At 37.4% G+C, this 13580-nt stretch overlaps 2 protein-coding genes across 2 annotated transcripts in view; both read left to right on the top strand.

Moving 5' to 3' along the window:
* Nucleotides 1–13580, top strand: part of LOC146466343 (uncharacterized) — a 165959-nt gene that overhangs the window by 92953 nt on the left and 59426 nt on the right. The window lies entirely within an intron of this gene.
* LOC146466346 (uncharacterized) lies at nt 850–8337 on the top strand. Its single transcript, XM_085127525.1, has 2 exons — nt 850–1096; nt 8229–8337. Exons 1-2 carry the CDS (start codon nt 850–852, stop codon nt 8303–8305), a joined length of 324 nt encoding a protein of 107 aa, XP_084983651.1. The 3' UTR covers nt 8306–8337.

The following is a 13580-nucleotide window of genomic DNA, read 5'->3' as shown; positions in this document are numbered from 1 at the left end:
TCAATCAATCAATCTTTATTTGTTCATAAGATAAAAAGATACATATATGTTATGTTACAATAAAATGTTATATTTAAGATACAAAAATATAATTATATAGAAATACAATGTACCATTATTATTATTATCGTAAATTGGATTATCATCGTAAACTGGATATTAGTAATTTCAAGGTCATAGGTTGACACCTGTTGGGAGGACTTGCATTTTCCTTTTCTTTATATGCCTGTGTCACTGAATGAGAAAAAAACGTTTATCATTTATTCACTTGGCTTAAAACAAGGCTAAAACCCATTTTCACTCTTGAGAGAGATGTAGCCTGGAAATAAAAGGCCTTACTGAGTTTTGCCCGCCATTTTTCCTGAGCCACACTAGACAGATATAATGCATCTTATTTGCAGAATACGTACATAATCAGAACCATTTTGGACATTTAAAAGTAGTTAAAATACAGTCAAAATACCCCCCCCCCCCCCCCCATTGGGCTTGCCAGTCATTTTACACTTGAGCACTACCACTGGTTCTCAGAAACAAATTTTACTCTTCAAAGTTTTGTCTGTTACTTATAAGCTTCCCCATCCTTTTTGTATGGGAGCACCCCAACCCAGGGTCCAAAATCTCCATGTATATGTAATATGAAAATTTCCAGATGGCAGAGTTTTCCCTTTTTATGACCATGCAAATGTCAGTAATTAGTACAAAACATGAGGGGTACAGGTGTAGTTTCTTATGTGATTAATAGTGCAATTATCTTCAGTACAACAGCTGAGCCTTATAAAAGTTTAAGCACTGTTATATACTGGGACTCTGGGACTCTCACATGTGGTGCTTGACTGGGGTTGTATGAAGATGCTCCAAAACAGGAAGACCAGAGATTCACTTTGCAGGTGGAAAAGTTTTTTAAAGCTTCTCCACAAGCTCATATTCAATCTAGCAAGCACAGTTGCTGGGAAATACATAGATACACCAACATTCAAGAAGTTCCTCAAGTGTGATGATGCTGCTTTTGAAATCAGCCAAGGCTTTGTTGACAAGGAAATGAAGGAACTTAAAGAGATGGAAGACAAGAGAATTAATTCATCGAATGCTTTTCAAGGTGTGTATACGAGGGAGCAGCATGTACCTGTATGTAAAAGGCAAAGTACCCCTTTATCAACCCCCTCCCCTCCACCCTTGTTTCCTTTTCTTGGTAGGGTGGCCGACCTGATAAAGTATTGTGTCTTCTGGATCAGTTGTTGTGTATTAAATAAGTCAGATTTTGGAGTTCTCCTATAGTTTGTGGTGTCAGGAAATATCCATAGTATACAGTTTACCACCCCCACAGAAGGTCATTAAAAAGTCTGAGGGGGTGGGGAAGGGTTCCTCAAAAGGCATTTAGTTTGAGTTTTGAAAAGAAAAATTTGAGGTCGAACTGGAGTCCTCAAATCTGCCATGGGAGGAGTGTGGGTTAAATTTTTCTGGAACAATCCATTGGTTGAGAAGGAAGACTTTATTCATGAAATGGCAGATTTCTACTGCATCACAAATAGTGACATCAGGTTGCTCATGGTTAATTCTGATTGGATTATATACAACATAGTGTTCTTGTCGAGGGATGTTTTATCGGAACAGTTGGTAGCTCTATCTGTCAGGGACTCTTTTTCTCTCCTTCTCTCTATCCCACACAATTACCCAAGCCAGCACCCATTTATACACCTCGGTGAGAGAGAGAAAATGACACAATTTGACATAATTCAGTTTCAATTCAATTCAGTTCGATCTTTATTTAAAAATGGTTTAAAAAATTCATCGGGTCGATACAACATAAAACTACAAAAATAATCTATCAACATCAAAATGTATAAATAGATAAAAATCCTAATCCTAAACAATAATACTAAAACCTAAAGAAAACTTGTCCTGCTTTCCATGAAATGCCGTGTCTCAACTTACCTAAAATGGAGATTATGTGATTGCTTAAATTAAGAATTTCAGCCTGCCTAAGATTACAGGGTAGGCTGTACCAGACAGATGGACCGCTTTAGCTACAATGCAGTGATGAGCCTTGAACCACAGCAGCCCTCTGATGCTCTGATGGAAATTCCAACATACTCACCACTGTAAGCACCTAACAGCATCTTCATGTAGCGCATACCATAATAGCTCAATTGCACACAGATGGCTTATTGAATTTCAAACCCTGTGAAATTACCTAGAAGTTGTCGCCTTCCCTTCCGAAGGCTCTCAGGAACTCAAAAAGGTTTAGTGAAACAAAACAAACAAAAAAGTAAATCGGTGGAAGACCACTTACGATCGGGTACACAGTGAAGAGACCAAAAGCAACACTGCTTATAGTTCTTTATTTAATGAAACCTCCCAGAAGCTCTTCCTATTGATTGTCTAATAACACACTGAACAAGTATTTTGAGCCAGTAGTTTACAATCGTACTGTTCATGAGATTCAGCAACTTTAAGGTTCAAAGTTTACTTGTACGAAGAAAAGACAGTCACTGTACAGTTGATTTAATTCAACAAAAGGAATATCCTTTACAACACTTATTAACAACTTACATCACAAAGTATTAAAAAAAAACTAACTTAATTATCAGGTTGAACCAAATCTCGATTGTTTTTAACCGTTTTTGTTTTTGGTTATTACTTTTATCTTTGTGCTCATGCACTACATTGCATGAAGTTCAATGGGTTGGACACCCCTTGTCGCTGCAGTCATCTTACAAAGCTCCTTAACCGCCTTCCTAAACTCTTGCATTCTTATGGCATATATCAATGGATTGATGATAGAATTGGCATAATATAACAGTATTAATGTTGTTTGTATGTGAAAAGCTGCTGCACGAGACATTTGACTGAATATGTGATCCTTAATTGCCATCCAAATAGATAAGGGCAGAATGGTCAGGATAGAGATCACGGTAACTATGCTTAAGGTTACTGACAATTTCCTTTCTGAGGCAACTGCACTAAAATGCTGCGGAGGAGGGTTACTTTTGACTTTTATGGTAATAATAACATTGGAAACGGTTATGATAAGAAGGGTAAGAGAAGTGTAACATAGAAATAGATACCAAATTAAAACTAATTCAAGCATTTCAAGAACAGAAATCATGGATGCCAAAAGCAAAGCTATCATCCAGCTGCCAATAATAACTTTGAAGTAAAACCATTTCTCCATTAAACAGTGTCTAAAGGGGAAAAGTGTGGCGTGTAACCGCTCTAAAGAAATTAACGAAAGATTGGCTTGAGAAGCTAGGGGAAATATGGAGCTCGAGGTAAAAATGATGAACTCTTGCCAGCTGAAACCATTTCCACGTTTCAAATCTCGGCGGAATATTGCCAATGGTCCTGTCACTGCTCCCACCAGTAAATCAGCCACAGTCAGGTTTATTATCAGATACGTAGTGCGCTTGCGTAAGTGGCGATTTCTTGCAAAGGCAGCGAGAGTGAAAACGTTTGTTATAGCTATCACAATAAATTCAGAGACTAAAACTTGTAACCACTTTGACCACGCATTTTCCGCCTTTTCTAAAGAAGAATCTTCAGCAGTGTCATCACCCATGCTTCAATAAAACTAAACGGTCCTTCTCCTCGTATAGTTTGTTGCGAGCTATAAATAGGGAAAAAATGAAAAAATTTAAAAAGAAAAAAAAAGGTGTTCGGTCGTTCAGTCTTACAGTAGAACTCTAAGTTAGAGTAATATTTCATTTCCTAAACTAGACAGTTCTATTAATTTATTTCAATAATTCATACTTTGGGTTTGTTTGTTTTTCTTATATTCGGTTTCTCTTATTGAGGAGGGGAGCAGGGATGGTGCAGTGGTGAGAACACTCGCCTCCCACCAAATATAAGAAAAGATAACTTTATTTAGACACGGTAAAGTCCTTCAGGAAATTACAAGGAGAAAAGGACAAAACTACTGTCGCAAGATACCCGGACTCGGCGTCATGCGTGGGTTGAGTTTGTTGTTGGTTCTCCTCGTTTCTCCGATCTACGTTTTTCTCCTGGTACTCCGGTTTTCCGCTCTCTTTCAAAAACCAACGTTTATATATGCCAATTCGATCTGGAGAGTGTCCAAATTGATGTTCTGCCGTAAACGCATTGACACTTGATTTATGTTTTAGACATTAGACACATGTCTCGCAGATATTTTGTTAGGCATGAGGTATGCCAGTGTCCATATATGGTCATAGTAATACCATAAACACACAAGTTAAAAAATATGTATGTTTGTCAAATGGGCCGGGCATAAAAAAAAATTTAACCTAAAAGATGAAAGCCAAAGTTTCCGAAAGGAGGTTTTTCCTTTGGTATTTTGCAGAGGATGGTCTGTAAGAAGAAAAGGCTTGACATACTATCCCGACCCACTGAAAAGTAGTTGGCATTTTGCCCTATAAACGCTAAACTGATGTCCAAGGGTGCTTTCCTTGAAGCTTGTTCTTGACATCGTAAAGAATCTATGAATGCAGTGAATTCTTATTTTGTTAAATAATCGACGCGTGATTTTTTCATAAAACACAATAGTTTTGTAAGGGACTCAATGAAGGGTCGGGGGGGGGGGGACTTAAGCTTTAATGGTTGACATTTAAATTTTTGGGCTTTTGACGGTTGACAGTTACCAAGGGCAACTAAATATTACTTTTGGTGTTTTTGATATGAAAAATTGTGGTTTTTTTTGGTCAGAGACACGTTTAATATCAATATAGTAAATCAATTATATTTTGGAACCAGAAGTATTTCCAGACGGAAGTTAGCTGGGATGTCAGTTTAGACGCAAATCAAGTGGGAATTAGACCATAAAGTGAGTATATTTGGGAACATGGAAACTGGTTTACCAGTTAAAACGATTCTTTGAGAAGTCTGGGATGTGCAGCTGAAAGTAGTGATATTTGAAAGACCTTGAAACCGTTTCACGGCTAATGATAACTGCTTTTTATGACGGTTGACGGTAAAATTGCCCTTTTTGGACGGTTGATGGTAAGATTTTAAGTTGTTTGACGTCTGACGGTAAACCCCATTGAGACCCTTATTTGCCCACATGAAGTTAATTTGTGTAGCTGTAAGGTATATGTAGATTAATTTCGATCAAACTTGACAAATTTTATGCAACATAAAACGATGTTTTTTTTTATGCAATTTGGAAATTGCCTACACTGATGACATTAATAAGATCATCTTTCAAAAGATCATTTTGGTATAAGAAGAAAGCAAGAATCTGATTGGTTGTCCAATTTCTTTAGTTGTTTCCATCCTTCATCAATTTGTATGTTTTCATGGCGAGGACATCCAAGTTCGCGCAAATCATCCCACACTCGATAATTGGCGTTGAAGATTTGTTTTTTCTCTAAACTAAACGAGAAAGAGATATTATTACTTACCAGTAAACTGATAAAAATACAAATGACTAAATAGGAAGTGTGCCAGGTATACAGACTCTTTTGTAACCAATTCTTTTCTGAACAATGTGGGGTATTTTTATTCAAAAGATAAATTGCTTGAATTAGATGCGGTAAAACAACTGAGTTAACTGATGAGCTAAACGATTGCTTTTCTAAAAATTATTCTTTCCCTCCTTAAAATAAATTCGTACTAAATGACCCAGCTTTCCACGTCACCCTGTAGATCATTTGTTAGCGACCGACCATGCATTGTAGGGAAGGTGATGGGTTTGACTCAAGTTGAGAAGGAATATAATTTTTTGTTTCAAAATCGTGGCATGTGGAATACTACATTTTTCTTTATATTTCATTATTTGAGCAAAATCGTCACTTTTTGATTGGACTAGTGTTTAAAATGATCGTCATTTACTTTCAACGGACTCATTTGAAACCCAATCTTTCTGACCGTTGCCGGGTAGTTTTATCGAAAATAAAAATGTTTCACCTAATCGGACAATTATCGATCGAGTCACACCGAACTTTTCCAAAATGTGTCTTTTAAGTATAAACAAGGAACTACTGAAGATGACAGGTGCTTAAAAATGTTGTTCAAAAATCGAGCCAAAAAACGTAGGTTTCCCTTTTGTCATTTAGCCATCTGCCTTAATAAAGAGGAACTTTGACTCATAATTTGTTTTATTCTCTCAGTAATTTTACTTGGGGTAAAACAACTTACTGGGCGATTGTTTTTGTAAAATTATTCTTCCCTTGCTTAATTTAAAATTTTATTAAACGATCCAGCCTTCCACGTCCCGCTGTAGCTCAGTGGTAAGCGACCGACCATGCATTGGGAGAAGATAATTTTTTGTTTCATAATCGTGGGATGTGAAATACAACATTTTTCTTTATATTCCATCATTTGAGCAAAATTCGACAAGTGTTTAGATCGCTATTTATTCACGATATTTATATTTAAGTCGCCGCCTAACTGAGTGGTCGTCTTAGATCATCTTGCGGTCTTAAACTAACAGTGATCTTCGTAGACTGAAATTTTACTGCAGTGTCAATAGAAAAGCACAAAATAATAATCTCGTGCCGAGTTTGTCTGAATGTTTCAGCCTTTCAACAGCTCGGAGACAAATTCACCAGGAAACGACGCTTCCTACTAACTTAATTGCAGTTTATGAAACCATCTGCAAACCCTACCCCGAAAACGTCTGATATATTTATAAAAGAAGCCTTTCTACCTCGTGTTCGGATTATAGTAAAATACTGTTGCCCACCTCGTTTCTTGATAACGTGAATAGTTCCAACTTCAGTGGTTAAAACTGCCTTTAACTGGCGAGAATGGATCTTGCTATAAACATGCCGCCAATTTGCATCAAATTAGCACTTCTTTCCATGAATTTTAGTAGACATATCAAGAGAAGCGCAAATTTATGTGTCATATCAAGTTAATTATTAACTTATCAATCGCATTTATGTTTTTAGGCAGTCCAAGCTGTTATAGCCGGCGTGCAGACGTGCCATATTTCCTTTTCTTAAAGGGGAATCGAGACGTCTGATGCAACGCCGCTGTTAATCGTGTTTCAGTATCCTTCTATTTTCTAGCATGCTGAATTAAGCTCTAATTGGTTGCTTTACAACTGGGCATTGTTAGAATTAATCAGTGAACGAACAAGGGAGGCTTAGATCGAACGGACAAACGAACGTATGAACGGGCGGAAGGACGAACAAGGGGTCAGACAAAATGTCTATCTGATTCACCAATAAATCACGCAAAAACTTACATCTAAAATACAACACAATAATAATTCAAAATTCGAACGGAAGCTAAATAATACGTTTCAAGTTATAAATAAACTCGTAAGAAGAAAAAACTAAAATTATCATTTGTTTCTTAAGGATGGTGCCTACTAATACCGAAGTATTTTTGCGCGGTTTATTACTATGCGGGAAAAGCAGATCTTAGTAAGGGCTATGGAAATCCAAAACGAAAATTGGGGGAGGGGGAGAGGGAGCACGCACTTTTTAGAGATAATTAAGCAACAGTTGTTCTAAAAGCAGTAATATACAAAACAATGAATGGCGTTTTTTTTTTTTTTTTTTTTTTTTTTTTTTTTTTTTTTTCCAAATTGAAGCTTTGTTATCTCTGAAAAATGCATGGTTACTCCCAATTTTCTTTTTGGAACCCAGAAGCACTTGCTAAGTTCTGCTTTCCCCGAATAGTTTTAAACCGCGCAAAAATATCCCTGTATTAGTAGGCACCACCCATACGAAACCGAGTATCACGATATGCGCAGAACGTATGCACAGTAACAATAGTAGGCACCGTCCTTAAAGGCAGAAGAATCAACTCTGATTCGCTATTACCACGAAATACTCGAGATAATTTATGCTACATAATTTCTGAGGGAACAAACGCCACTCAGCCGTTGCCTACAACTACCTGCACCTTTCAAGCGACTTATTGATAACATCAACAAAACAGACAAAGAAGTGACAATTTTGGTAACAATAGACCAACGGACTTTTGACTTACAAAAGACGAATCGAAACGCACCAATCATCGCGTTTTACTGTCGTCACAGCCAATAACATCACGGCTTAACTGTGGAACGACCAATAACATCACGACTTCGTTGACTAATCAGGTTAACAACGAGAAATATTTATACCATCTACTGACGTTCCACAATTTACTTGACTCTGAAGATGACTTCCGCTCAGCTCTTCCGCTCAGGTTGAATCTCACGTCAAAAAGTCACCCGTAGGATTATACTCACCCGGATGATCATAATTTACGTACTTAGGATTTTTCATTGACAGACATCTTTATTTATCTTTCTGTTTTAGTTACTTCAGCGGTTCCGCTTAGAGTATCACCACGAACCATTGGAGTTGCACCAAAAGCTGACTGCTGTCCAGTATAAACCAGTTAAGGTCAAGTTTGTTGACCTTTTTTTATCATTAATCATTTTATTACTGCTTGTCATTTTTGCTAGGTGAGACTTTTATTCTAACAACAGCAACAACAACAACAACAACAACATTAACTTTATTTTTGCAAACTGAAAAAAGGCCTTTCTAGCCCGCATTTAGGAGAGCTATTCTAGGCGGGTTACGTAAACTGACAATATATAGTTACTAAGCTCACACACACACACACCCACACCACACACACACAATTAAATAAATAAATAAATGAGCGAACAACAAAGCCGACCTTTTTTGAATCTCAGCGTAGCGTCGCTGACGTCATCGTTTTCATCATGTATTTAATGGGAAATAGACCAACAAATGTCTAAAAACATAATTAACTTCCCATTTTACTGATATCGACACGGCTCCTCTAAGTCAGTATACAAGAAAACTTTATGAACTGCTAAATATCTTTTAAAAAAACTAATCTCATTTTGCCGGAGATTTTTTTAATGAATCAGTTTTCAGTGTTTGCTTGAGAAATTGGACAGATATACAGTATACAGCCCCAGCAGGACAGTTGGCTTTTCTTCATAGTTATACATTTTCTAATTTTTCCTGTTTACATCCGTCAGGTATCGGCGGGTTCTCTTTGTCCCGTTGTCCCTTATAAAATTGTGTTAAGTTTTCAGAAATGATAACAATTTCCTTGTCACATGACATCATCGTTCCATTATTCATGCTTCGAAGGAGGAAGTGCTAGAAGCACTATATTCTTTCTGTTTCAGGCGGAGAGAAAGGAATGGGCGTTCAGCACCCCTTTCCCTGCCATTCCAAGGTTTCGAGGAATTGAAGTCCCAAAAAAAGTAAAGCAAACCAAAAACAATTCAGTGGAAGAGCACTTACCATCTTCCTTCGATTTCGTAATTACACATGCAAGCTACAGTGGAAAGACCTCAAGCAACACTGTTAATAGTTCTTTATACAACGAAACTTTCCAGAAGCTGTTCCTATTGTTTGTCTAATATAATTTCTTGAACACGTTTTGTGAGCCAATAGTTTAGGATCTAACGGCTCATAAGATTCAGCAACTTTAAGGTTTAAGTTTTACTTGCACAAAGCTAAACAACAGTCACTACGCAGTTGATTCCAACAAAGTATGAAATGAACACCTTTTACAACACTTTTTAAAACCTGAAATACCACGTTGAACTGAATCTTGATTTTTTAAATTACATATACAAGCTACAATAGATAGATCAAGAGCAACGCCGTCAATAACTCTTTTTATTAAAAACTGCATCATTGTATAATGCAATTCGAGGGATTTGATTGGCTTAGCGGCCATGGTATATGAGCAATTATACCATGGCCGAGAACTGGCGACCATTAAATTGCCTTCTGGTCGTTCTTGCACAGCGAAATCAGTAAGATCTAGCAATATTTCTCGGTTGTTTTTAATAAAACAATTATTCCACTTGCGCTTGTTGGATATGAGATGATTATAGCCAACTCGGCGCTACGCGCCTCGTTGGCTATCTATCATCTCATATCCAACGCGCGCTCGTGGAATAATTGTTAATTATTATATGGCTGGCTCCGCGAGCGGGCAAGATGAGTCAAATCCTGCGCTGTGATTGGCTACCCAAACGGGCAAGATGGAGCTATCTTGCCCGCTCGGGATTATCCGTTTGCCCGTCCGCTTCTCGTCCGCTTGGCATTGAAAGTTTAATCCCAACAACAATGCAATCTTTTCTTCGATTTTCTCGTTGCTTTGGGGGAAAACGCTCACTAAAAAGTTCGGTAAACTCTCAACATTTACCTAAAGGAAAGGAAAGAAAATGGAATCGTCCTGGTGTAGCGAAAATTTTGTTTCAGCTACAATGATTGTGAATTGAATCGGTGAGTTGCTCTGCGTGTAGTATTTTACATAGAGTCGATTTTGTAAAACTTAGTATTGTCTCTAGTCGAGTGCCAAATTGATAAGTTCTCTAGGTTTGCAATGACTGTATTTAAATCATAGCAATAACAAATTGCGTTAAGTGTTTAGAGCAGTTCAGAAAAGTATTTTTCTCAAGTTCGCCGAAGAAGCTCACGTTTTTATTTAGCCGCGTCTTACTTGTTGTAAACAACAAAATCTTATCAAAGTTTCGCCCAGTTTTCTGATTTACCCGCTCTTTTTTTCGGCTTATGTTTGCATATAATCTCAAAATCTATTGTTTCATTCAAGAATTAATGATTGGAAGCCGAAAACTGTGTAAAATGTTTATTATTTACGCCACCGCGCGATCGGCTGAAAATGGCGAGTTTGCCGGATTCTATTCAAATCTTCCCGCTCTTGCGAAAATCTAAATTTTTTGTTCTCAATAATTGTATACTCCCTTTAAGCCATTATAAAGTTAGAGCCCTACGATAATTTAGGATTCCTTGTTTTCCACGATTACATGCCAATCCAAAAATGCACTGAAAATAAATCTTGCACCGGCCGGCTACGAAGAATTTCTTTCCGAGCAGAGCAGTTTCATGTCCTGTTTTGTTTTGTTGTTGTAGTTTTAACTTGAAGGTAAAGCCATATAATAAATCCTTTATTGACCAAGCTTGTTCGGTCAAGATGGCTGGGTAGTGGCCTCGTTCTTTTTTTACGTTTTTATGGACCTCGACTTCGTCTCGGTCCAAAAAACGCAAAAAAAGGACTTGGCCAATATCCAGCTATCTTGACCTCACGCTTGGTCAATAACGCATATATTTAATGAAACTTTCCTAGTTGTTTCTATTGATTGTCTAATAACGCCTTAAACAAATTTAATATTTAAGTTTTACAAGTTGTACCAAGAAAACAAAAGTCATTGCACAGCTGATTCCATCAAAATTTGAAAAGAGCACTTTTTACAACACGTTTTAAAACTTGCCTCACAAAGTAAGAAGGTATGATTTTAATATCAGGATGAACCAAATATCGATTTTTTGTAATCGTTAAAGTTTGTTCATTGTTTTACTGCTTTAATGTTTGTGCTCATGAACTACACTGCATACAGTTCAATGGGTTGGGCATCCCTTGTCGCTGCAGTTTTCTTACAAAGCTCCTTAACCGCTTTTCTAAACTCCTGCATCCTTATGGCATATATCAATGGATTGACGATAGAATTGGCAAAATATAACAACAGTAACCTATCGTATATTTGAGAGACTGCCGCAAGAGATATTTGTTTGAATATGTATTGTGTAATTATCATCCAAATAGCTAAGGGCAGAATAGTCAGGATAGAGACGACGGTAACTATGCTTAAGGTTACTGACAATTTCCTTTCTGACGCAATTGCACTAGAATGCTGTGGAGAAGGGTTACTTTTGACTTTTATGGTAATAATAATATTGCAAACAGTTATGATAAGAAGGGTAAGAAAAGTGTAACATGCACGTGGATAGTCAATTAAAACTAGATCGAGCTCTCCAAGAATAGACATCATGGATACCAGAAGCAAAGTTATCATCCAGCTGCCAATAATAACTTTGAAGTACAGCCATTTCTCAATTAAGCAGTGCCTAAAGGGGAAAAGTGTGGCGTGCAACCGCTCTAAAGAAATTAACGAGAGGTTGGCTTGAGAGGCTGCGGGGAATATGTTGATCGAGGTTAAAATGATGACTTCTCGCCAGCTGAAACCATGTCTCTCATCGAAGGATATTCCCACTGGTCCCGTCACTGCTCCCATCAGTAAATCAGCCACAGTCAGGTTTATTATAAGATAGGTAGTGCGTTTGCGTAAGTGGCGACTTCTTGCAAAGGCGACGACTGTGAAGACGTTAATTATAGCTATCACAATAAATTCAGTGAGTAAAACTTTTCTCCACACATTTTCCAGCTTTTCCAAAGAAGGATCTTCAGCAGCGTTACCAACCATACTTCAATTAAAGTTAAACGTTCCCTCTCCTCGTGTTAATTCGTCGTAAGCTGTGAATAAGAACAAAGTAAAGAAAAAGATGTTCAGCCGTTTCTTACAGTACAACTCTTAGAGTAACATTTCATTCCCTAGACTAGACCTTTCTTTTTCAATTTATTTCAACGATTCATTCTTTCGTTTTTCCCGTGTTCGGTGTGGTTGTCTCTCAGTTGTTTTGAGAGACATGAGCTATGCCAGTGTCCATATATGATCATAGCAATGCCATAAACACGTAAGTTAAAAGTCATTAATAAAACTTCAACCTGAAATATGAAAAGCAAAGTTTCCGAAGGGAGGTTTTTCCTTTTGTATTTTGCCAATCGGGTGTTAGTAAGAAAACAAAATTGACATACTTTCCTAACTAATTATTGAACACTGAGTAGCTCCTCTTAAATATTAACAATAAATTTACTTTCTGCGTCTAATTTCCACAATTTTTCCTAAAAGTGTTTCATTGCATCGTTATCAATCGTAAATGGGCGCTCCATTTCCTATTTCGTCGGATCGATATTTAGAGAAATCTTGATGGGGACGTAAAAGTTCGCGAAGAATGTTAATAAAGCCCGCGACACACCTGGCGATTTTTTTCGCCGATCGCGGCGATGTGGCACTTCAACCTTGTTCCTAGGCTCAATCGTATCGCTGCTACCGCCATTTTGAAAGTCATGTGATAAAATAGCCCATCATAATTGACTGGTGATTCGCAGCGTTCTGCGTAGAAAATTGAGGGAACGGGCACAATAGGCGAATGCCGGCGAATTTAATCGCCGATATCTAAGTTCGCCTAGTGAGTCATCGGCTTAAAATGATGATTTTATGCCTTGTTTCCATAAAGATTTCAGTCTTACAGCCGAGCAGTCCGGCAAATATTTTCTAGGAAAAGACAGTTGTTTTCATAGAGATTACAGTCCTTAAGCTGAACAGTCTAAAAACGTTTCTCTAGGAAGAGACGGGTTGCTTTAAATTCAACTGAATGGTGTGATGAGTTAATGCCCTGTTTTCATAAAAATTCATTCTTTAGCTGAATAGCCCTGCCAATATTCTCTAGAAAAGACGGTTCCTTTGAAGTCTCAAACTCTACCCAAACGTCGCAATTTTGCTATGGCGTAGTGTTCAATTTCTTATTTTGGGAAGGATAATTTTTGACGTATTTTGCCCTATTGGTCGATCAACAGCAAACTATTTCCAAGGCTGCTTCGGTTAAAGCTTGTTCTTGTCATCGTAAAGATCTACGAATGCAGTGAATTCTTGTTTTGATAAGATGATAATTGTCCACATGAAGTTGTTAGGTGTATGTAGATTAATCAAACATGACAACGCATTAAAACAATGTTATTTTTGTGCGAAA

The sequence above is a fragment of the Pavona decussata genome, unplaced genomic scaffold, assembly GCF_977016875.1.
Source record: "Pavona decussata unplaced genomic scaffold, jaPavDecu1.1 SCAFFOLD_145, whole genome shotgun sequence".
In the NCBI taxonomy this organism is placed as follows: domain Eukaryota; kingdom Metazoa; phylum Cnidaria; class Anthozoa; order Scleractinia; family Agariciidae; genus Pavona; species Pavona decussata.
This window is presented reverse-complemented; position numbering and strand designations above follow the sequence as displayed.